The 26,131-nt window shown below is 44.8% G+C and overlaps 1 protein-coding gene across 10 annotated transcripts in view; it reads left to right on the forward strand.

The window, feature by feature from the left end:
* Apba2 (amyloid beta precursor protein binding family A member 2) overlaps positions 1–26,131 on the forward strand; it is a 273,246-nt gene that overhangs the window by 229,337 nt on the left and 17,778 nt on the right. For 9 of the 10 annotated variants that reach the window (XM_058576702.1, XM_058576698.1, XM_058576701.1 and 6 more), the window contains 3 exons: positions 18,188–18,333; positions 19,346–19,381; positions 22,356–22,442. In XM_058576702.1, coding sequence (XP_058432685.1) covers positions 18,188–18,333; positions 19,346–19,381; positions 22,356–22,442 — 269 coding nt within the window. The remainder of the gene's footprint in view (positions 1–18,187; positions 18,334–19,345; positions 19,382–22,355; positions 22,443–26,131) is intronic. The other variant, XM_058576713.1, reaches the window with a different exon arrangement.

The following is a 26,131-nucleotide window of genomic DNA, read 5'->3' on the forward strand; positions in this document are numbered from 1 at the left end:
TACCTGCAAGAGACAGGAGTAGAGAGCCATTTGGAAACAGTGTTAATGCCTATGATGCCTGTCTCTAGCTTCTAAGCATTGTGGAAGACTCATTTCTCTGGACCACCTTAGACTCTTCCAGACCAAATCAAAACAAGGCTGGATGCTTCAGACTCATTCACACTGTCTGAAATTGCTTATGACCAGCTCACACCAAAGTGAACAATCTTAATTTAGAATTGTTCCAGTAGGAGAGAAGCTCTAAAGTGACCTTAAGGAAAACTACATCCCTTTACATTAGAGAATCCATATTCAGCAATGGACCCAAATCCTACTTAGCAATAGGAAGAGCGCATCATAGGATGACATAAGACCCTAGAATATAATGACTGTGAAAGGACATCCTGAAGTTAAGCACCTTGACCAGTTAGGAATGCATTTGGGCACCAAGTATCAAAACACCCGATCTTAGCTTGAATAAGCAGGGAGTTATGTGTCTAGCACAAAGAAGTCTAGAGGTGAGTGGCTGCTCATTCAGTGGCTTTATGATGTCAGGATCAGCATTTTTGCTTCACCTGGACTTGTCCTTAAGCTTGTCACCTCATCATAACACAATGTCTGCATAGCTACAGCTGTTATTTCCTGATCCAGGTAGGAAGAAGAGAGAAGGCCAAAGGTACAAACCAGCTGTATTGTCTTCCCCTTTGTATTAAGAAATCAAAGATTTACTATAGATAAAGAATGAATGATTTTTTTTTGCACGATAATCTGACTTTCCATTATTTTCTTAGCCTGCTCCCTAAGTAACCTGGGAGGTAATTTTTTAACTATGTCACTAGGAAGCAACGATGACTCTGATTGGTAGACTGTATTTTTAGGGGGGAATTTTAATACTAAAGAAGTGTCAGAGATTTGGGCTTCCCACAGTGGCAGGCATGTCCCTTTGAGGGTATCCTGGAAGCTACATCAGAGAGTGATTATAAAGGATATTGGCTCCTGAGAATATGAAGCTCTAAAACTGGATGATTTTCACACATCTTCTTGATGGGCTTTTGAATCCTCATAGCCACCATCCAGGGATCCATTGAGGTTAGCTGTGTGGACATTACATGGGCTTCTGTATAGATTCCTGTAGAAGAGATTAGAGGCCAGTTGCATTCTGTCTTATTCCCTCTGGGTAAATGGCTCCATGACTGGATGGATATTAGAGAACTCCTGAATCTGAATGTTCAGCTGAATATTGAAAGACCTTGGAGATCTCTTCAGCACACTTCTCCTTATCTCTCTTTAGCCAGAGCTATGTCACCAGACGGCTCACAAATTCTAGTGTTGGCTGGAGGCTCAAGTGGTTTTTCCATGAAGGAGGGGAGACTGTCTGGGAATGAGAGTTGAGTGAGCAAGCCCTCAGGTATCTTCTGCAACACCTGCTTCAGGTGATGAGCATTTCAAACCCCTGTGGCCATTTAGTCCTGAGATGGAACATCAGAAGAACTGGGAAGAGCCCATGTGAATACAGCAGAGAAGTGGGCTTTCCACCACACCCTTGTCTGAGAAGTTGCCCGGAGGAAGCTTTCCTGAAATACTAATGAGGGACAGCCTCTGACCCCCCAATCTATGCCTCATTTCAGATTAGATAGCTGTTCATGATAATTAAAAACAACACCAACAATTAAAGTGAGAGCATCTTCATCTTAACAGGTATAGGGCTTAGTGTTTCAGATGCTGCCTGTGTGCCAGGTCTATAACCTGTCACCTGCTCAACCAATACACGAGGAGTAGATATTTCCCAACACACATTATAGGTTTGAAAATTGTGGCACAGTGCAGTTAAAGTCATTCATCTGATGTCCCTTAGCTGATGAAGGGTAGGACCTAGACTTGGACCCACATTGACAACATTACTTCTTAGCTGGGAACATAGCTCAATGACAGAATGTGTGCTTAGCATAGGCAAGATCCTGGGTTCAATCCCCAGGACCTAAATTGATAAAACCAATTGGTAAAACCTGTCAGCTACTTACTTTGAGCCAGTTATAACCTAAGAGTTTTTCCTCATTGATCTCTGGAATAACAGTAAGCAGTAGGGGCTGGTGTAGATGAGGAAACAGAGGCTCAGCAAGGATAAGTTGAGGACTTGAGGTTGCCAGGTAGTGGGAGGCAGAGCTGGGGTTGGGACTCCGGCTCAGGTCTCACGTCATCACCCCCACTCCATACTGCCTCAGCAGTCTTCAGTGAAGCTGGTAAGGAAAGCCTTAGCTTAGAGAAGACACACATTCATATTCCCAGGAGTTCTCTGGAGGAGAACGTTCCAGATATCAGAGTTCTTGGACCCTCTCATTCCCAGAGGCACAGTCCTCTCTCACCAGAGGCAATCCCAGGAACCACCCCCCTGCCCCATGGAAAATGCTTGGAGTAAGGTGACCCTCTGAGACCAGGAAGGTTCATACTGCAGAGAAAATCTCTTTGGAAAGTGATAACTGCACACAGGACTCACTGCCTCACGATGGGGAAGAATCTAGAAGTGTAGTGGGAGGACGGGCACTTTCAGGATGTCCCCTGCTGCTGGATATGGTGGCTGGCAACAGCATAAGTCCCAGAGAGCCTGAGGGTCCTCACCTCTGAACAAATATATGTAAAAGTCTAACTTTTCTATAAAGGTAGACATGTGCTTTTTAAAACCAAAAAGACTGGTATTGGTCCCAAGCAATAGAACTTAACAATGGCCATTTTAGTACAAAATAGCAAAGACCACTAAATCATGTTCTGTCCCTCACAATTGTGCTCCTCTCAATCTAACAGGCAAAGCTCATGCAAGATGTCCTGAAACCCACCACCCAACCCACAGCTGTAGGCTCCTACCTACATGCTACAGCCCTGGGGTCTTAACGCTCTCAGTATAACCTGTCAACTTTCCACGCCTATATCCTGGCCACCTGGAAGAATGGGGATCCCAATCACTGGAACTTCTGGGCCTGGGGCTGAGGTCACCCCTCATACCGTCCTTCTCTCAGGGATCCCCACTGTGATAAAGCCATCCTCTTGGTTTCACAAAATGGGTGCTTAGGAATAGAGACTTGGTTTTTTTCTTAAAATAAGCAACTGGAGCAAACCGTTCAGAAACAACCCGTGACTTGAAGACACCTCGTGCCTCCTCCTCTTCTGTAAGGCCAGGACTCCAGAACTGATATGGCTTTGGGATGCTATTGGCTGGAGGACAGGGTTAAGGTGATCTATGGGACGAGAGGGACATGGAAATTCCAAAGAGGGGTTACGAAAAGTAAAATGACTTTCCATTTTTGCAAACAAGGTGATTTTTTTTTCTCTAGTACTCTGTGATGTCTGTGGAGGAAGGATTAGATATATTTTATAATAGGAACTTTTATTCACCGGTAGAGATTTTTAAAGATTTTGAAAAAAAAAATAATGCTTGGATCAGATCAGGAGTCACAGAGGCAAAAAATGAATTCTACCCTGGAAATCCCCAGGAAATGTCCTCCTTTCCTGCCTGTACATGATAGAAAACTTTCATTACAGACCAGTTCATTTCACTTCAGTTCTTTTCTGCAATGGACACCACTGCTAAATTGCTTGTGAATCCTTCCAGGGAGTGGGGGTCTTGTGGTGTAGAAATATGCCAGCCTACATAGACCATTTTCTTAAAATGAATATTGCACTAGCCACATGGGTCTGCACTTTGCTCTTTTACTTTCTGGCAGACTTTGGAGATAGGAAGTCGACCTGGTTATTTAAGCCCAGGATCTATTCCATGGACATGCAATGGAGTATTAACCAACCTATTGTGTACCAACTGTCAATCAGTTGCCAGTCAGCATAGCAGTGGGTAGTCTCATGGACATGTCTTTGTGTTCAGGTGTGAATTCTTTCACAAAAGCAACTTCTGGATAAATCAGGATTACAGAGCATGAGCATATAAACTTTGATGGACATGGCCCAAGTACTCTTCCCAAGAGGGGACAATGGACAGTAGTACCCTTGGTTGTGGATGAGAGTGCTAGCTTCCACAGTCACCAATACTATGCCCAGGCTGATGGGCATAGAGGGACATCTTTTTGATTTCATGTGCATATCTTTCATCATAAGTGAAATCAAACACCACTTAATGTATTTATAAGCTGTTTGTATTTTTTTTTTCTTGAGCTTGACTTGTATGTATCACATGTTAGTGGGCTTTCTGTTACTGTGACAAAATACCTGGAACAGTCAACTTATAAGGAGGAGAAATCTATTTTGGCTCATAGGTTCAGAGGTTTCAGTCCATTGTCACTTGACCCCATCATTTTGGGCCTGTGGCGAGGCAGAAATATATGATGGAAAAGAGCTGCTTACCTCTCGGCTACCAAGATGCAAAGAGGGAGGAAGAGGAGCCATGGTCCCAGTCTCCCTTCCAAGGGCATGCTCCCAATGATCTAACTTCCTCCCACTAGCTCCAAGTCCTAAAGGTTCCACCACCTCCCAATAGCACTGCCATGTGGGAGCAAGCCTTTAACACTTGAGCCTTTGGGGGACATCTAAAATCTAAACCATGTAATATATTGTGCTGGGCTGGGGTTGTGGCTCAGGGGTAGAGCACTCGCCTAACACATGCAAGGCCCTGGGTTTGATCCTCAGCACCACATAAAAAAATAAATAAATAAAATAAAGGTATTGTGTCCAACTGCAACTAAAAAAAATAAATATTTAAAAATAAAAAGAAATATACTGTGCCTATTCCTTTGATTTCTTCCTGATATTTTTGATATATAATTGGCAAATAATTATATAATTTAAGATGTACAACATGAAATTTGATACGTGTACACATTGTGAAATGATCTCTACAATCCATCTTATTAACACACCCATAACCTATCATAGTTAACTTTTATGTGTGTAATAAGAACATTTAAGATCTACTCTCTTAGCAAATTTCTAAGTCTGTGCTAGTCAGCTTTCTGTAGCTGTGACCAGAATACCTGATAAGAACAACTTAGAAGAAGAAAAGTTTCTTTTGGGCTCATGGTTTCAGAGGTCTCCATACATGGTGGGCTCATTCATTAGTCAAAACATCATGGCGGTAGGGTACTGCCAAGCAAAGCTACTTAACTTATGGCAGCTAGGAGACAGAGTCAGAAAGAGAGGAGAGCCAGGGACAAAATCCCCAGGGGCATTTCTCTGTTGACCTACTTCCTCTATCCATGCCCCACCTATCTGTAGTTACCACCAGTAATCCATTTAAATTATTAATTCATCAATTAATCCAGTGATCGGGTTGTATATCTCATAATCTAATCATGTCACTTATGAATATTGCTATATAACCTAATATGAGCTCTTGGGGAAGACACCTCATATCCAAACCATAACACAGTCACGCCTTGGTACCAGAGGGTGGTTATTCCAGGACCCCCTTAGAAACCAAATTTTCAGATGCTCAAGCCCCATATGGAAAACAGTGTAGTGTTTACACATAACCTTTGTGTATCCTCTGATGGGCTTTAAATCATTTCTAGATTACTTAAAAACACTTTACAAAATGTGAATGCTATGTAAGGAGTTGTTATACTTTATTGAGTCAGGAATAAAGACAAGAAAAAGTTTGAGTATGTTCAGTATAGATGCAATTTAAAAACATATTTCAATCCAAAATTGTTTGAATTCAGATATGGAACCCATTGGACATGGAGGGCAGTTAACAGCACTCACCATGCCGTACTTTAGATCCCCAGGACTTATTTGTCTTTAAGTGGTGTTTGTATATTTTGGCCACATTTCCCCCACCACTTCCTCCACCCCTGTCCCCAACTCAAGACACTAGGATTTTGGTGGTTTTATAAATCAATTTGTATTAATTTATGTATAAAGGAAATGAGCAATTTGATTTATATTGTTAAAGTTTTTTCACGGTTTACTGTTGTCTTTGTTTTGTTGTATATCATATATATTTTTTAACTTTATTGAACATTTTGTGGAATCAAATGTATCAGTCTTTTTCCTTTGATGTTACTGAATATTTGAAGTGAGCGTGACCTTCACAATTCTAAGATTAGTTTTTAATAAAAAAGTTTCTTCCAGAACTTTTATAATTTTATTCTAGATTAAATATTTGACTTGTCTGGAATTTATTTTGGTATATGGATACAGAAAGAGTTACATTTTGAGCATTTTTTTTCCCAAATAGCTATCCAGCTGTGCCCAAGGTATTCAGTGCATCTTTCCTTCAGGGTTTGGAAAACTGCCTGTTCCATGTCTGTCTGGACCTGTTTCCAGGTGGGATAAAGGGACTGTCCATCCTGGCTCCAGACCCAGGCTGCTTTATTGGCAGGGGACTTGGGGTGCATTTTATCACCAGGTGACTCATTTCTGCCTTGCCACCATTGTGCCTTTTCACACCTTCCCTGGCGTTTTTATTTGGCACCCATGAAACTCACCTACTAAGCAAGAAGGATATTGTCAGCTTTACGATATAGACTCTTTCCAGACAGAAAAGGATTATCTTTACATTTCTTCAAGCTTGTTTATCTTCATCCAGAAAGTTTATTTGTAAAAATCCAATACATATCTTTTTGTTGGTTCCTTGGCATTTTATAACTTTTATTGTTTTTGTAAATGTTATCTTTTATTTCCTTTTTTCCTCTAACTTGTTGCATTTGTAAGTACAAATAAAGATATTGATTTGTTTTACATGGTAAATTTGAAACTATTGGTTTAATGAATTCTTTTCTTTCTTTTTTTTTGAAAATAGAATTTTAGCTGTATTTTTTTAAATTTCCTGGCATGTAATCATACCATCTGCAAATTAGAATGATTTTTTTGATACTTCCTCTCTTGTTTTCTGTTACTTCTTCCTGTTGTCTACTTCAATTGCGTAGAACAGTAGAAATAAAGTTCTTTAACAGTGAGATTTGCCTACTGCTAAAAAATAACATTGCTTTGAAAGATCCATTCTTTTTAATTTTTTTTTCATAAAAATTCAAGCACATATAAAAACAAAGGGAATATTATACCTGTCATCATGTGCCTATCACCAGATTCAGATTTACCAGGGTTTACCCTTTTGTGGATGGCAGTGTATTCTTCTATACCTCCACACTTTTCCTAAAGCAAATATGACCTCATACCATCCTCTTAAAATAGTCCATATATGTATCTCTAAAATACAGGTACTCTATATTAAAAAAATACTTCTAATACTATTATCACAACTAAAAATTAGTGATCATTTCTTCATGACATTAAATACCCAGTTAGAGATTTCATTGCCCCAGGTTAGTGTCCTTAATTTAATAGTGATCCATATATTGAGATAGCTTAATATATTTTATAATCCTCTTCTGTCTTTCATTTTATAGTTCTCCACCCATTTCTCTTGTCTTTTTTACAATTGTTGATGTTGTGGAAGAATCTGTATCATTTATCTTATAGAATTTCATGAAGTCTGGGTTTTGTTAAGGATATCCTAATGGTGTCATTTAACATATTTCTCTGTCCCCTGTGTCCAGTAGAGTGGTGGGTTTTCTGTTTGTTGTTTGTTTGTTTTTTAGATATGGAGGTTGATCATATTCAGTTTCATTGTTGATCATATTCAGTTTCATTTCATTGTTGACCATATTCAGTTTTCATTGTTCAAAAACCCTTCATAAATATTGTGTTCTTCCACCAAGAGGCATATGATAATTTGGTTGTCTCTTGGTGATATTAGCAGCAATTAATGATCCTTGTCTAGACCCATTCATTGATCACTCTAATTCCATCATTTTTATTGATTAGCTGGACTTCTTCAATTCAGAGAAACTTTTCCTTATCAAGTATTTTGTCACTCTATGATATGGTTCATATAAGAAAAGCGGTCTAAATCTTGATTTCTTCTCTTTAACAATTTTGAAATTAATGAGTTGCTCCAACCATCTCTAAAAGTGACCAGTGAGATTTTACGTGTTGTCATTAGGAACTCTTGGGTAGAAGCATGTTGGTGTGTTTTAGTGTGCTGTAGCTGTCATGCATATTGATGCTTCCATGTCTCATCTTTGGCCAATGTGAGGCTGTTTAGGTTGGTTCCTATCAATATGGCCCCATGAGTCTTTGATGAAACTAGTTAGTTCTTTCTCTAAGGGATCCTGTGAAATAATATTTAGAGACTATGATCTGGGCCCTCTGGGTGCTTATTACTATATATTTGTTCTGAGGTTAGGAAATACATATATGTTATAGGCAGTACCTAAAATGGTCCCATTGATTCCCACCTCCTGGTGTTTATGTAATTCCCTTCCTTCAAATGTGGGCTGGACTTGTTGACTCCCTTGAACTGAATAGAATATAGCAAAAGTGATGGAATATCACTTCCAAAATCAGATTATAGAATGACAGTGACTTCTGTTTTGCTTGCCCCCCCCCCCCGCCCTTTTCTTTGCTTTCTCAAAGGGAGCCAAGCTATTTCTGCTGTGGTTGTAAATTGCCCTATTGAGAGTCCCACATGGCAATGTACTGATGTCTCTGGCCTCAGGAGTAAACTTAGAAATGGATCCTCCCCTGTTCAAGCCCTAAGATGCTACAGCCTCTGTGGCCCTCTTTAACCGCAGTCTTGTAAGAGCCAAGCCTGTGGTGCCAGCTAAGCTCCACCCACATTCCTGACCCTTAGAAACTGTGAGACAATACATGGGTTGTTTTAAGCCACTGAATTTGGGGGTAATTTGTTAGACAATAAACAAATATGAAAAAATATACTATATTTTTAAAGAGAAAATACATCATGTTTTATGCTGATACTTATCAGGACTATCAGGAGTATTAGGTTCTTAAATTTGTACTTTCTTTTGCCTGTGCCCCAAATTCCCATTCTCAAGGACAACAGCATGATTATGCATTTGTTTTATTCTGCTAATCATGCAGCACTCTCAGGATAACAGTATCAACACTGCCAAGGACACTTGGCTATTGATTCAGTTTGTGATTTGTTTGCATTTACTTTTTTCTTTAGAGTATAGCCCAGGAGGGATGTATGATCAAATGACTGCTCTGTTAGTCAGTTTTGCATGGATGTGACCAAAATACCTAACAAGAACAACTTAGAGGAGGAAAAGTTTATGTTGGGCTCATGGTTTCAAAGGTTCGGTCCATGGTTGTGCGATTTCATTTGTCTGAGCCTAAGGTGAGGCAGAATATCAGGGCAGAAGGCGTGATAGAGGAAAGATGCTCAGCTCATGGCAGCTGAGAAGCAGAGTGAAAGAGACACAGGGACAATATCTAGTCCCCTGAGGCATGCTCCCAAGTGATCCACCTCTTCCAGCCATGCCACACTTGCCTGCAGTTACTACCCAGTAATCCATTCAAATTATTAATCTTCTACATGGATTAATCCGTAGATGAGGTTACAGCTCTCTTAATGTAATCATTTCACCTTTGAACTTTCCTGCATTAACACCTCAGATTTTCCTGGAGACATCTCCCTATCCAAACCAAAACAATATTTGGGCATAGTTTTTCCTTTTGTGATTATGTCACAAGTGGATACACACTTAGATTTGTTTCATTTTTCTTTTAATTTTTAGGAATTTGCTTTTTCATTGAACTTTTTTGTGTAATTATATAAAATACTTGCCTGGTTCCAAAGTCAAAGTCTCTTCCTCTACCCTATTTGTGCATGTATTTCTTCCCAATTTGGATAACCATTTTTAATGTTTGATAGGTTATTTTCTTATTTTTTAAATTGTTTTATCTTTGCATAAACTTTTAAAAATTCTCTTAATTGATATATAAAAGCATAAAAATGTACATATTTATGGGGTACCATTGATGGTTTAGTATGTGTGTATATATATATATATATATATACATACATATACATACATACATTGTATAATGTTTAACATTTTATGCATTTTTATTGTAAGCATTATCTTTCCCTTAGGTAAATGGTGTGATGGGCACCCCTTTTCTCCACCATGCTTTTTTCACTTATTGCTAAATCCTGGCAATTATGCCAAAGTTCTGTACTGTGCACAGCAGTATATAGAGGATGCTTTGTAGAATGCCACTGTTGGATAAATGCCTCCTATTTAGGAACACTTGGGTGGTTTCCAGTTTTTTGCTATTACAAACAGTGCTGCAGTAACAGCCTAGGCATAGGTCTTTTCCTGATTTTGCCAGGTTTTTAAAATTTATGATGCTTTTTCTGGGAAGTCATTCTTCCAGATAGAAGCTTATGCTGAGGATCTGTCTTGAGCAAATCTGGGCACTGGATTGAACTTGGCTTTGACCTTCCTTCCCTCATTCTGTCATGGCTTCTAGCCTCCCAGCGGCCAGTGACCTTATGTCACTTGCCGGGTTGTAAAGTGCCACAGTGTGGAACTCCAAAGCCTCCTCTTCAGTGACAGCCTGGCCGGTACTGCAGGCTCGGGGCTGCCTCTCCCTGCTGAATGTCCTGCAGGTCTGGTTTCACAGACAGCATATTCTGTTTCTTGTCAGCCTTATTAGATCACTTTTAAAAGGCACTTCTGGGGGACAGGCCCCTGTGGTGCAGGAACCTCTGAGTCTAGGACAAGCAGGTGTGGTGAGGGAGGCGTTGGAGGTGGCAGAGTCTTTCCAGTGTCTGGAGATCACACACCTTGGCTCTGTAGCAGAAGGTCCAGTGTTCGACCCAGTTATGTGACCCTGATACTCGTCACTTCCTGTCTCGTCTTCCTATCTGAAGGCCCCCTTCTCAGGGACTGCCTTTTCTGCTGACCTGGGTGGCCTGCCTAGCACGTGGTGTCAGTGTTCCCCCTCCATCTGTCCCATCAGAGCTGCAGCCCCTCCTCTAAGTGGGGTCAGGTGCTCTTCTGTACTTGGGCACATCCCGTAGCTGACATCTCTTCTCTCCTGTGTCTTTCACTTTCCTCTCCACTGGCTCTTGGACCCATCTGTCCATCCTGCATGTATGCATAGCCAATGATTCACTTTCTTATTCTCCTTCCAAATAAGAATTGGGGAACGGCTGCCTCATAGTCTGCACCTTCCCACACTCCTCAACCCTCTGGCTGGCTCTTGCTCGGCTCTCCTCTGGAACTGCTCCAAGGTCACTGCTGGCCTGCTTGTCGCAATGCCCAGTACATGAGGGCTTCTTGTAGCCCTCCTGCTAGCACAGGCACAGATGGGCATGACTCCCTTTCCAAGCCCCTTTTCTTGGCACTTGGTAGAGCTGGCTTCTGGGTCCTCCTCCCCTACCTCTCCCCACCCCTGCCCTCCCCTTGATGACTCATCATGCCTGTGGCTTCAGTGGCACGTCACACAGTTCATTCCCTCGTCTGTTCCTTTAACTTGGACTCCTGAGTCAGCTGCCTCCTGAGCTTCATTTGGAAGATGCCCTGGCTCTTGCAAGCAAACATGTCCAGCATCCCCACCCCCATAGGACAGTCCTCTTCCAGCAGCTCCTTCTCAGGGAGTGGCAGCTCCATCCATCCAGCCAATCCACCAGCTTTCCAGTCCCTCCTTATCTTATTCTCCTTCTCCACTGTTTGCCCCTCTGTAGCCAGAGTAACTGGGCCACTTCCCTGATGGTTGCCCTGGAGTGACAATCTTCTGTGTAGCTCCAGGGTTCACACATTTGATCAGCACTCTCACTGACTTGTTCCAATTGATGGCCCATCCTGTGTCAGGCAATCTAGACTTCTTAGAGTTCCAAAGTACCACTCTCTCTGTCACCCCAGGGCCTTTGCATCTGCTCTTGCTTCAACCTAGAAATCTTTCCTCTTTGCCCTCTGACTCACTGATTCCTTCTCATTAGGGCTGGCCCCCTTTGTTCTTTCTTCTCTAGGGTCATGTCTTCTCTTCCTGGTATTCACCACGGGCCTTCCAGACACATTTGTCTTGTAATGGTGGGATTGACATCCAGCCTGCAAGCTCTGTGTTTTCTTCACGATACAGGTCTTCACACAGTAGGCTCAAAAATTCTGAAGACTGGACTGGGGTTGTGGCTCAGAGGCAGAGCTCTTATCTGGCACACACGAGGCCCTAGGTTTGATCCTTAGCACCACATAAAATAAATAAATAAATAAAATAAAAGATACTGTGTCCATCTACCACTAAATATATATATATATATATATATATATATATATATATTTAATATATATATTAAATCTGAAGACTTAAATTTGGAACAGTGATCTTGGGCAAAGTCATTTCATTCCACTTGAATGGTCCTTATTTATAAAATTGGGACAATGAGGTCTGTTTCATGGGGTTGTTAAGGACTGGCTGGGACTATATCCTGTCACACAGAGGGCTGGTGCTTAGGGAGTAGGTGCTGCACATGGGATCTCCTGTCTGTGCAGAGAGCACCAGATCTTGAGATGCACCCCAAGCCCCCACTGTGGTTGTGCTCCTCCACCTCTTTCTACCCAGCTGCCCCTCTGAGACCTAAGAGAGGCAGGCACAGGAGGAGCTGCCCTCCTCCACGTGGAGCCAGGCTGGTGATTGGAAGCCTCATCCCAGTACCTGTGTACAGAATCATCTTTCCCAGAGATGAGGGAGGGTCCCTGGTATGGCTCTGCCACTGCTTCCCTGTCCAGAGAATGGACAGTCTGACAAGGCCTTGGGTTTTCCTAACAAGTGTTTTAAACAAAGGCTTCTTCAAACTGGAGTACCTTATCCCTCTCCAAACTGAGCGGATACACGATATGTAGGCCTTTGTTAAGTCAGAGATAGGTCCTGAAGAGGAGAAATCACTCTCTGGCTCTCCCTTAAAGCTTCATCTTTATTCTTTTGTCATTCGTCTCCCTCTGGTGGTCTCAGCTCAGGGTTAGTGCAGGAATTGTGCAAAATGAGAACAATTTATACCCATTTTGGGCCAGCTGCTTTCATACAGTGGGGAAGCTGTTTGATTTGGGTTTTGCATTTCATGATTGGAGTTGACAACTGTGAATGTGGGTCCAAAACAGCTCCTCACCGCCCCCCCCCCCGGACACTCTTCTGTGTTTGGTGTTCCTTCCCTCATATGTATGAGGGTAGGAGGCAGCTCTGCAGGTGAGTTGAAGGCAGCACTGTTACAATTGTGGTTTCTTACTGGAAAAGTCTCCAAGACAGGAAGGAAGAAAGGCCAGACAGAGGTGGACATCTGTGGAGTCATAGCTAAGTCATTGAATGCTTCCCTGGTCTTGTCCCAGAGAACAGACATCCTCTGTCCAGCTGCCCTTCTCACACAGGAGTATTCACCCCCAGACTGTCCCAGATCAGATGGGCACACTCCAGGGGGAGAGGGAGCCAGTCCTTCATAAATGTACTCAGGAACATGAGTCCATGTTCAAACAGGAGCATGAAACTCAGCAAGATCCAGAGAGCTTCCAAGGTCACAGTGGGAACTGGCAAGGGAGGAGTCAGAAGGCATTGGGAGTTGATTCAAAAGGCAAGGCCTGTCCCACCTCTCCTCAGGGATTGGGGTCCTCAGGGTGCCATGCATACATAGGACCTGAGCTCACTTGTTCAGAACAAGCCCCCGATGCTGATTGAGGGTGTGATGCCCAGGGCACCCCAGGGTGGCTGGGGAGGACCAGCACCTTCTTGTAGGACAAAGTGACACCGTCTTCTGGTCAGTAACTGTCATTGCCTCAGGCCCCTCTAGAGGACGTGGGCATCACTGTGATTCCCTAAACAAATGATGAGTGCTCCAAACCATGTGTACTGGGGAGAAAAAAGCCCAAGGGCAAGGTGACATGAAGTAGTAAAAACTGGGGACCTATAGTCCAAGGTCCTGGAGGTCGGGGTGGAGGGTGCTGCTTGGAACTCTGTTCCCTCTATTCGGGTGGCCTCTGCTTCCCCCTCACAGGTGCACTTGGAGTACAAACCACTGCTGCTAGTGGGCAGATGGGCAGGGTTTCTCCCCTGGCACCACCCCTATAAGCCCTGAAGCCGCCACTTGCTTGTCGCATCCATGCCTGCCCAGCTGGGCAAGGAGATCTGTCTGTTCCAGAGCGAGGACCAAAGTGCCTGAGGTAGAAGAAAGAGCATGATTTGACCCTGGCCTTGGAGCTCTGCAGAGATCTGCCAAGCCTGTGGGGGCCAGTGTCCCTGGGCAGCAGCCTGAGAAAGCAAGCCTAGGCCTGTGCCTTTCAGAGGGGCTGGACTTGGAAGATTTCTGCCTTATTTGCTTCTGAAATGGTGACAGACTAGGAAGGAGGCAAAGATTCATTCCCCTCCTCACCCCACCCAACCTGGCACAGTTCCCCAGTCTTTCTTTCAGTATAAAAAAGCCTATATCAATCCCGGGATTTGGTGAGCCTTTCTCTGAGCCTGTTCTAAAGCTGTGCAGGGTCTTTGCCCTGTCCCCTTAGTCCCTGATGTACTCCTGGAGCAAGTGTCCTGGACCCAGGGCGAATAGGTCCTCGGATCAGGAGCCTGGGGGATTGCAGGCTCAGAAGTTGAGCCCCTCTCTTGGTTAGCTCTTGTAGGACTTTCTTTGAGAGGTGTCACCACTGTGGGGGTGCTCCTTCACAGTCCCCCACAAGTGCTGAAGAAGTCAGCTCATGGAGCATGGTCAGCACCCTGGACCAGGGCTCTGGGCCCCTAGATACCAGGGTTACCTGCCTCTCAGGTCTCAACACTATGTTTAAACCTATGAGAGTCGCTCTCTAGCCCATGTTTGGGCTTATGGTAACAGCACTATATTGCTTTAGTGCTTTAAAGTACCTGCCGCCAAAACCATTACTAACGCAGACTGTGGGAGCAGTTGGAGCGTCCATCCACTGGGAGGGCCAGGAAGGCCCAGAGAGATCAACGACTTCTGTAGGCCAGGCTGGAAGGGTCTTCAGCTCAGTCCTTGTGAGGGTCTTGCAGAGGCCCCCAAGTTATTGAAAAATCCCTTGAGAGGCAACCTGAGAACCATTAGGGGTGGGGGAACAGCCTGTGGGGGCTTTAGGGTGAAGTTTTGAGGGTCCATTTGAGAGTCTGTGTTTGCCTTTGTGCATCTGTGGTTTCCTAGTATTTCAGCCTGATATGTGAGCCCCTGGGTATAGACCTTTTAGACAGTTTTTAAAATCCAGTGCTGAGCTTTGCAGATGTGAAAGTATAATATACAGGTCTCTTTCCAGGCGTCCCCAAAGATATGTGCCATTTTCTCCCAGAATTTTAGGAGAACCAAAGTCTCAGAGGGTTGTTTAGACTATGGAGGCAGAATCCAGTGTCAGTCTGGTGCCAGTGAAGCCTCAAGTTCACCTCTCAGGTCACTTCAGGGTGACTGACAACCTGCTCACTCTGGCCACTTGCTGAGAGTGACGCACCCAAGCAGCCTGGTTGAGGTTGTGAGCAAGAACTCAGTATTCCAAGCTCTGGGGTCTCTGATGTTGGGGTGACAGGGAAAAGTTTTCCTGACCTGCCTTGGGTACTCACCTCCAAACAGGGAAACTGGGTTTTGAGGCTTAGGGACATCAACTTTCCAATGGAGGACCCAAGAGGCTTGGAGCAGTGGGTGAATGAAGGATCTGGTTTCTAGTCCAAAGGAGTATTCAGAATTCAGGGCGAAGTCGATTCACTTTTCAGGTCTTGCTACTTCAACAAAGTACTAGAGACTGAGTGGCTTTTAGATAACAGAAATGTGTTTCTTACAGTCTGGAGGCTCAAAGTTCAAGGTTCGAGTGCCAGGATGGTGTGGCTTTGGTGAAAGCCACGTTCAAGGCTGTGAATTATTATTGCCTTTCATTGTGTTCTCACAGGGCAGGCAGAGCAGGAGAGTTCTCTGGGACTCTCTCCTAGAAGGCACAGATCCCAGTTGTGAGGGCCCCACCCTCTTGGTCTAATTGCCTCCCAAAGCCCCCACCTCCTAATACCATTGCCTTGGGGTGAGGATCTCTAGTTATGAACTTGGTGGGGGGAGGGTAATTGCCCCCAGATTGTCCCAGATCAGATGGGGGCGTACTCCAGGGGGAGAGTCCTGGTGTGACTTCAGAAGGAGACAGTGGTGAAGTGATGACCAAAGGGCCCACGGGATGTGCTGGCCCAGAGGTATTGGGCATTGTTAGCAAACATGGTGTCCATGGGGTGGTAGGGACAATGGCCAGGCTGGGGTGCACCAGGGAGGAGGCATTTCTTTCTAGGCCTTTGGCTTTGAAAGGCAGGAGAGAGGAGGGCCACTAGAGACACTGGTGTGAAGGTTTTTGGTTTTTGTCTTTTTAAATTTACTTGGGGAAACTGGAGGATGTTTCAAAACTGTGGGGAGGCCCAAATGATAAGACTTGGTTAAGTGCCCGAGGGACAAAAGGTTCCTGTAGGAACAGAGGAATGGGCTTATAGGTGGTCCTCAGACCCCAGGGGGAGACCTCACTGCTGAACGGAAAACCCAGAAGGAGGGGTTCAGACTTCGGCCATGTGGCAAAGGAGCAGGTGAGGGAAATGCCGCCGAAATTCAGACGGACAGAGGGAGGTAGGACGTTGCTGGTGCCTAGGGTGAGGCTCTGCTTTCTAGAGAAAAGTGTCAGAGCTGTTGAGGAGCTTTGAGGGCTTTGGGGGAACATATGATAAATGTATAATGGTAGCAATATGCCCCCATGGATAGCTTTTTTCCAGCCACTAGTCCAAAGAAAACAGGTCAGAGTTTCGCCAAACCCTGGGCAGACAGACTGTGCAAGGTGAGAGTGTCAGCCAGAAGTTATTGAGGTAACGGACTTTGGCATCCTAATTGTGGGGTGGGTTGTGGGGTGATAGTTTCAAGCAACAGAGGGAGTTGGAGGTAAGACCACTGGGCAGCTGGCCGAGGGTAGGGAGAGGTCAGGAGAAGGTGCTTGTGACAGGGCCAGGGAAATACAGGATAGCTGGTCCTGGGACATTGGAGTGGCTAGTGTGAGGGCAGCTAGGGTGGGAGGAAGAAACTAGGAGCCAGGGTCCCTGAAAGGGAGGCCTCTGGCCAGGAAGCATGTGGTGCTGGGGGGATGAAGGCAGCCAGCCTGGGCCTGAGAGGAAGGTGAGTGATGGCACAGAGGAGCTCAGTGGCTTGCTGACTGCAGCCCCAAGTCCAGTCCTCGTGGCTTGCTTATATAAAGTTTTACTGAGATAATGACTGTACCTACTCATTTCCATATTGTCTACAACAGCTTTTGCCCCTCAGGTAGAGAAGCGAATCATTGCAACAGAGACCACAGAGCCTAAAATAGTTACCATCTGGCCCTTTAATAGAAGAGGTTGGCCGACCCCTCAATGAAGCTGTGCTGCACTGTATAGGAGCCACTAGCTACTAACATGGGGCTTTTTTTTTTAATTTCAATTAATTAAAATCATAGTTATACCTCAGTATCCACAGAGGACTCCTGTGGATACCAAAGTCTATGGATACTCCAGTCCCTTATATGTAATGTTGTGGTATTTGCATAGACACACCCTTCTGTATACTTTGAATCATCTCTAGGTGACTTAGAATACCCGATGCAATGTAAATGCTGTGTAAATGTAAATGTTGGCCCACATGTTGATTTTTGTACCATTTAGGGAATAATAACAAGAAAAGAGTCTGTATGTTCAGTGCAGGCCCAGCCATCATAAGTCTAACCATATGGTACACGATCTGAACCTACAGATGTAGAACCCACAAATGCAGAGGGACAACCGTAAATCCAAGGAAACGATTCAGTCCTCAGTTTCAGGAGCCAGAGTTCAAGTGCTCAGCACACACAGTGCAGTGTCTCCTGCACTGAACAACACAGAGGCAGAACATCCCATCATGGCAGGAAGTTCTGTTGGGTCACCATAGTCCAGAGGCAATTGGGATCCTGTCGCCTCACTTTGGCTGGAGTATCATTGGATGAGAGGCTGCAGGCAAACAGGAATCCCACAGCACAGTAGAGGAGGAAGTAGAGCATGCTCTTTCAGGTCACCTCTGTAGTTCCAGAGAAGTCTGGAAGGTACAGAAAGGGCTGTCATTTAGGAAGTAGTGCCTTCTAGTTTATGGCATGTGCCTGTCATCATGGAGGTTGAGCTTCCTTGAGTAACAGTCACCTGGGATCCTGGAATGGTCCTGTGACACTGTTCACGCGGAGTTTTCTGGCCCACATGTTGATTTTTGCACCAGGCACCCAGGGATAACGAGAAAGAAGACTGGCTTCTCTGGAGTGCTGGCAGATTCTAGAAGGCTCCGTCCTTCTCTTTCACTCCTGTCCTGGCTTGCTGGGTTCCCTGTGCTGTGGCCAGGTGTGTGAGCTCTTGTTTGGGGCATTTCTCCTCTTGGAAGACACTCACTCTGCTCCCCGCTCAGTTCCAGGGCCCTGTGAGCCAGAAGACCTCATCGATGGGATCATCTTTGCTGCCAACTACCTGGGGTCCACCCAGCTGCTCTCTGAACGCAACCCTTCCAAAAACATCAGAATGATGCAGGCACAGGAGGCCGTCAGCAGGGTCAAGGTAGGAGTGCTCCCAGGCCCAAGGGATGCTCATTCAGCTGGGCTGCTCTGGGGAGCATTGAAGTGGAAGAGTGCAGTGGAACACACGTGTCCCGTCCAGTTCTGACTCACTGCCCTTGGCACAGAAAGGGGAATGGCCCAGGTGCCCAGCAAGGCAGAGGGAGACTTGTGTATTGGCTGAGCAAATACTATACTGGCCACAAAGGCCACTCTCTTCTTAATAAGTCCTTAATGGTCCTCCCAGCCCCTCAGAAGCACAGTTTTTAAAAGATGACCATTCCGTAGCATTCTAGTCATAAAGCATGTTTGGAGCTTCAAGTCCCATTTCAACAGTATGTGTATTTTTAGCTTCACCCAAAGTACTTCCAGAACAGGGAAAATAAGTCATGTTTTATTTAAATACATGACCTCAAGAAAAACTTGGACTGACTTATCGTTCTAGATGCATGTGGGATTGTCTGGTTTGGAACAGTGGGTGAAACTAGACAAGGGGAAGATGTGGCCATGTCAGCAAAACCAAATGGGCTCAGGAGGGAGGGGATGATCAGGCTGAGATAGCACCCCTTCTGGGCAAGGTGGGGTTTGTACTCCCAGCATGTCAGCCCCCTCCCCTCCCCTGCCATTCACTGACCTCCTTTATTGGAAGGAAAGGGAAGCCATGAGGTATCCTTAGTGGTCAAGAAAAAGCAAAGCAACCGGGAGACCTGGACCCTCTGCTCCTGACCTAGCCTGGCTTGCTTTCCTGCCCATTGATTACATCTCTCCTGTCCTCAGTTGCACCCTCTGTAGATGGGATGATTGACAGTTATTTCTAGCACTGGACGAGCATGTATATGGGTTTCCCTTGATTAGCCTGGGTGCTCAGCACAGGCAGTGATTGTCCCCTATCCCTGCAGGGGACCTATGCTGGATGCCAGGCCTGAGTATTGGGGGGTTGAGCACAAGACTGAAATAATTTTGTCCTCTTTCTCTTTGTGCCCACCTGCTTTTCTTTTCTCTTACATGCTGCTCAGAGGATGCAAAAGGCTGCTAAGATCAAGAAAAAAGCGGTGTGTAGCACCATTGTGGCCCTGCAACAGTGGTGTCTGCTGTGTGACCATGGCTTGCTCTGTACCATGGGGGGTTTCTGGTGGGAATCCAAACAATATTACAAAACAGCTTTTCTCTTCCTTTATTTGGGGAATCCTAGATGCTTGAATGAAACTGAAGACACTATGGTTTTTCATTTTTGTTTTTTTTAATCACCCACTTACAGAAGAATTTAATAATTAGTCCTTTTTATTTTTATTTTTTAGACTCTTCCATATCCTAGAGCATGGCTAATGCTGTGAAGCTCCTCTTCTATGTGCCATTTGATATGACAGTGTGTTGTATTTAGTACCTGGGCCTCCTGTACAGCATTAATTAAATTGTTCTGATATTTACATTTATTAAGTTTCATTAACTAAAACAGGATGATGAGTAGCTCAGTTTGCCTGTGAGCTGCCTTTCTATTGAAAATCGTTTTTGAGAGCTAGCTGGGGTTGTAGCTCAGTGGTAGAGGACCTGCCTAGCATGCTCAAGTACCATTCCCAGTGCCACAAGGAAAAAAAAAAAGTTTTTGGAGTCTGGACAGACTTTTAAAAATTGGATTGACATTTAGTCCTTTGTTTGTCAGCCTAGTCATTTAATAAAAGCTGGTGATTTTCTAAACATGGTCCTCATACAGAAAATATCACAATGCCCAGTGTCAGAAGGTCCAGGGCAAATCCATGGAGACTTGGCACTGGCTTGTTGGCTAATGTTTCTTTCTGCTTTAAAAACAAGAGATTTAGTCCTCCCTCTTCACTTTGAAGTGGTAGCATTTTCTGTTGCTGCAGACTCCCTTCCATCTGCAGTGAGTCTTTGGGGGACTAAAGTGGGTTCTGCCAACAGACCTCCTCTGGGAGCCTCTGGGCAAAGTGGAATGGGCCCCAGCTGCACATCTGCAGTTGGGATGTGCCCCCTCCAGAGAAGAGGGGTCCCTTGCCTGTAGCCTTTCACTCTACCCCTGAATTGTCAAGGACTTGGATCCGTGGGAGCAGGGGAGTCCTTATGGACCACAGCCTGTTCCTGGGACCTGGTCAGAAAGGCCTCAGCAACCAGGTTACTTTTTTTTTTTAGTTTATTTATTTATTTTAATTAGGTATATATGACAACAGAATGCATTTTGATTCATTGTACACAATTCCAGCACAAATTTTTATTTCTCTGACTGTACACAGTGTAGCATCAAACCATACATGTAGTCATACGTGTACCTAAGGCAAGAATGTCCATCACATTCCACCATCTTTCCTACCCCCATGTCACCTCCCCCAGGTTACTTTTGATTAAGGTGTGTTCTTTGTAGGGCAGTGAGATGCTCAGGGTCATTGCTGAGGGTCCCTTTTCTGGTCTGTCCCCAGCTGATGAAACACCTGATAATTGCTGAACCCCATTTTTGGACATGCTGAATAGGCCCACCCTATTCTCTGGTGTCCCTCTGTAGGACTCCCTTTGTTCTTCACTAGGGTGCATGATGGGTGACTGTCCTCTTCTATGTTATTGCTAGGATTGTGGCTCCATCTATTTACCCACCGTGAGCCTCGTCTACTTCAGGTGTATTTCAAGTGTCCGCTGTTGTCAGTAACAACAAGGACCACCTGCAGTTTTTCTGATTTACTTCTGGCTTTGACCTGCTCTTTGAGCAAGAAAGTTTTGAGTTACAATTAAAGAATATAACTCTTAAAACCCCATTGATTTTGTACATAACCCAATTTTTTTAAGGAGAGAGAGAGAGAGAGAGAGAGAGAGAGAGAGAGAGAGAGATAGAGAGAATTTTTTAATATTTATTTTTCAGTTTTTGGTGGACACAACATCTTTATTTTATTTTTATGTGGTGCTGAGGATGGAACCCAGTGCCCCGTGCATGCCAGGCGAGCGCGTTACCGCTTGAGCCACATCCCCAGCCCATAACCCAATTTTTTAAAACAGAAAAAGCTCCTCCATGGTCTTGGTGCTGGATTGTTTAGGACTCTGTTCTCTTTCTAATTAGTTAAAAGCAACATCATCCCGTGGTAAACTGAAAGCCCCACAGATCTTTACCCCTGGAAACTGAGCTAAAATACAAATTTATCATTATAATACATTTTAATTCTGAGCTCCTGCGACTCAGAATTCCTGAGGAACTGTCAGCAGGGAGATTATTGACTTGAGATTTTCTGGTGAATAATTAAGCCATAGTTTCTGCTGTTTGGAAGATCTACCACGGTTAGCTCCTGAGTTATTCACAGAATTATTCACCCCAGTGGGCAAACCAACAGGACCTATTTTTCATTACCAGTGTGCAGTAGTAATTAGGACTCTCCCAGGTGTAAAAAACCAATGAAAGGCTACCCTGTTTGGGGGCAGACCTGAGTACTGTTACTCAGCTTCCACAACAGTCCATGGAAACATAACTCACAGCTGAACGCTGAGCTTATTCCAGCACAGGTGACAAACCAGGGTCATTGGTGTGACAACTTCTCCCCACTTCTGTCACTGGAGGGCTGCACTGGGCCTATTCTTGGTCTCACTCCCCTAATGGTTTTCAGATGGCAAGGTCAAAGGGGTCCATCTGGTTGTGGCTGGTTAAGTGAGAAGGAAGAGCTGATGTTTTAATCCAACTTCTTTGAAAATGTCTTCCCCATTTCCTGAGGAGAGTTGGAATCCCCAATCCAAGAAGTCACAGCCTGAGTTCAGTGAGTTCCGCAAGGGTCAGCAGTTTTCAACCTGCTTTCTGCTGGTGGAGGAGACTCTAACACAGACCCCAGGTGTCCCTTTCCTATTTGACCTTCCAAGAAGCCAGCTTTCTCCCTCTTCTCTGTGCCTTTTAAAAACTGCCTTAAAACTCTCACTTAGCTATGGATTCTTGGCCAAGGCATTGCGATTTCCTTCCACAGGATGCAGGGTAATTAATGAAATCACCAGGACTTTGCTGGAATAATGTTTCCATTGGTAACATCATCCACTGTCCTTTCTTAGAATTCCGAGGGGGATGCGCAGACACTGACGGAAGTGGACCTCTTCATCTCCACACAGAGGATTAAAGTTTTAAACGCTGACACACAGGTGAGTGTTTGAAAGGCAGTGTCTAAAATCACATAAACCATCTCCAGAGTTCACACCTTGGGGACCCCAGGGAACAAAGTCCAGGTGTAGAAGTACTGTCCCCAGGTGCAGGATCAGGTGACGATGATCTTACCTGACTTTTTTGATAACATTGGAAGCGCAAAATGGTGATTTTCTAAGGATACCATGCTTTCCATTTTTATTATCTGATGTTCTATGAGAAAGTGTGTTCTAATTTTGTTTTTCCCTCCCTCTTTTTTACTCTGAACTCTGGGATTCTTTCTTTTTTTTTTTTTTTTTTAACTTGCATTATCATTTTGGCATCTTTCTTCCAGTTGTTGAACACTTCCACACTTTCTGAGACAAAGACATTTTCACCTTACCTTAAGCCCTCCTGCTCCAGACCTGGAATCAGTCATTTCTTCAAGGCACCATGGCTCCTCTTAGTGAGCAATGACATATAGGAAAAAGCCCTGGGTATTGGCTGTGCTCATTGTTTCTAGGGTGTCATTGCTCCTGGGGCCTGGCAATGCACAAAGCCAGACGGTATATATGTTTTTTAAAGCCATGGGTTTATACTTATGTCTCCTATTGGCAGCATAGAATGCTCACCATCCCCAATTTCATATATACTCTTGTTCCCACAGCATAGACCCTGGTTCCCAATATCAGTGTGTTTTTCTCATTTGTTTTCTGTGTTCATCAGCTTTCCATTACTGTAACAAAATAGCTGACATAATCAACTTTGAAAGATTAAAGTCTCACAGTTTTGGAGGTTTCAGTCTATAGTCAGTTGGCCCCATTGCTGTTAGGCTTGTGGCAAGGTAGCAAATCATTGTGGGAACATGTGGTGGAAGAAGCTGCTTACTTCCTAGAAGTCAGGAAACAATGAAGGAGGCAGAGGAGGAGCCAGGGCCCCAATATCTCCTCAAGGGAACACCCCGATGACCTATCTTCCTCCCACTAGGCCCCACCTTCAGGGTTCCATCACCTCCCAAGAGTGCTATGGGCTAGAGAATAATGGGCCTTTAGGGAAAATTCCAAACTATTAATACTATCTTCTACTATCTATACCAGCCTGGTTAAATGAACAAAGATAAGCTTAGTAGGTAGCAGATGAGCTATGTGTCACTTCCTGAGGGATTAAGAGGCCAGGAGTGGGTGGGGAAACCAGCTGGGAGCCCTGAGCTCCTTCCCTGCTTCCCCATTCATGGGGTTCCTAGAATTTGGGGGCAGAGGAAGCAGTAGGGCATATCTTGGAGCTGAAATAACCCCATTATATGGCTCATGCTGAGGCTCACTCCTACCCCGAGCATCATGTTGCCTTGCCCAGCTACTGAGGCCCTTGGCATATCCCAGGGTGGGTAATGGACTCAACTTCCTCCTCTCATGTCTGTCTCCATGCCTAGGCCTGTGCTTTGTCCCACTGATCTTTGTGTCTTACCCCCCCCCACTCCCATCTTCCTTCTGCAGAGTCTCACAAGTGATCAGAACTTGATGAGCAACTTTGATTCGGACAGGGGCCAGGCATCTGGTTTGTGAGGCTTCAGACTTGGACTTTGTTTCCTCATCCTTTGTGGACACAGTCTGAATTCACTCCCCACCTCATACCTCTCCTCTATCTTTCATCTAACCACCAATGTTGGGGATCCCCAAGACCACCCTAAGTAGAGTCTCTAAGAAGACTCAAGGATTTTGGCATATTGATGTATCCATTCACCAAATGGATACAGAGCAAAATCAGTGTATTAGTCAGCTTTACATCTCTGTGACAAAATACCTGAGATAATCAACTTGCAAAGAGGAAGAGTTTATTTTGGCTCATAGTTTCAAAAGTTTCAGTCCAAAGTGAGTTGGCCTCATTGCCTTTGGACCTGTAGTGAGGTAGCACATCATGGTGGGAGCATAAGGTAGAGGAAATTGCTCACTACATAAGAGTCAGGGAGTGAAGAGAGAAACAGGAAAAGACCAGGATCCCAACATTTCCTCCAAGGACACACACCCTATAACCTAACTTTCTCCCACTGGGCCCCATGTCTTAAAGGTTTCACCACGTCTCCATTGCACCATGGGCTAGGGACCAGATCTCCAACACATGAGCTTTTGGAGGGCATTCCAGACCCAAACTATATAACACTCAGCAAAGGGAAAGGTGTGTGGATGAAGTCTAGGAGATACCTGGATTGTGTTTCCAGAATCTTCTCCCTGTGGAGTCCCATGAGACATGCTGAATTTCCCTAGCAATGATTGTGAAGTTTTATCTACCAGAGAGGCTCATAGAGACTCAGCACCCAAGGTCTCTAGGCATGCTCTGCCTAGCATGTAGCAAAATTCTAGACCCCCAGGAAAAGAAGAGATATTCATCTTAGGATATGTTGTTTGTGCAGGTAAGGCTGAATGAGTCCTCCTAATCAGTTAAGGGTGGTGGCAAATCCACTGAAATCCAGGTTCCCAAATGCCACTTGAAGGTGGACCTTACAGGCAGGCAGGCAGGCCTTTATCGGCAGACAGCTGTCTCACCTGCTGTGGTGATTCTTCTCTGCACTTCACTCTCTTGCTCATATTCCTGGGCCACACCCAGGGTAGGAGGATGAGCCATTGGTGGTTTGAGAACTTGTCCCAAGTCACTGTTTAGGATGAACTGGAAGAGTGGCTTGAACAGGAAATTGGTTTGACTAAAATATAAAAATGTTGACTGAAGGGCTGGAGAGGTGGGGACAGGTGAGAGACTGTGCAGTTGGAAGTGTCCAGAAAGGGCAGGAGAGAGAATGGCCACCATGTTGGTAGGCAGCCTCTGTCTAAGGAAGACATCTCTGCTATTGATAGGAAATTGGATAGTGGTCAGAAATCAGGGGACACTGAAGAACTACTCTCACTCTTCCCTTTTCCAGGGTCCCTCCCTTGTGTCTTGTGGTTATGAACCCCCAGTGGCATGGGCCAGAAAACAAATCACCCTCTTACACAAATGTGTGCAATATTCACTGCAAGACATGATTCTGTGGGGAAGAATAGGGCACCAGAGGTCACAGAAACACCCAATTTCCTTTTGTGACAGGAAAGCAAAGGCACAAAAGACCTACTGATTAGTTTTTCAGAACCTTTGTGTGCATCCTTGTTAGGGAGGAGTCACAGGCAAGATGCTTGGTGGAGGTTCCTGCCAGATGACAAAAGCCATCAATAGTAGTAGACCTGGGGCCTGGGACTCCAAGTCAGCTATGGAAACCCATGGATGGGAGGCAGACATGCTGCCTCAATGTCTCCTGACTTGGGCCCAGGCTGCTTGTGCTCCCTGGGAAGAACTTGTCTAGTGGACAACATTGGCCTTCCTGCCTTGCTTCTCTGGGTCGGGCCACTTTTGAGCCTGCACAAGGCCACGTGCCTTGCAGGGAAGGTCCTTCTCCAGAGCCACAGATGTCCTCTAATCCTAATGAGGATAGGGTACCCCATCTCATGCCTCCCTGGGTGCAGGCAGAGCCAAATGTTGGCTACTTTGATTACAAATCAACATCCTAAAATGCCCTGTTGTCTAGAACTATGGTTCTCAACTGGGACCATTTTGCCTCCACCCACCTCACCCCTGCTCCCCAGGACATTTGCAATTACTGGAGATGTTTTTGGTTTTCTCCCTCAAGAAGGGGAGGTACTATTGCATCTAGGGGTAGAGAGAGGCCAGGGATGCTCCAAATATT

Source organism: Marmota monax, unplaced genomic scaffold, assembly GCF_021218885.2.
Source record: "Marmota monax isolate L192 unplaced genomic scaffold, Marmota_monax_Labrador192_F-V1.1 WCK01_AAM20220418_F8-fsc00005, whole genome shotgun sequence".
NCBI lineage: Eukaryota > Metazoa > Chordata > Mammalia > Rodentia > Sciuridae > Marmota > Marmota monax.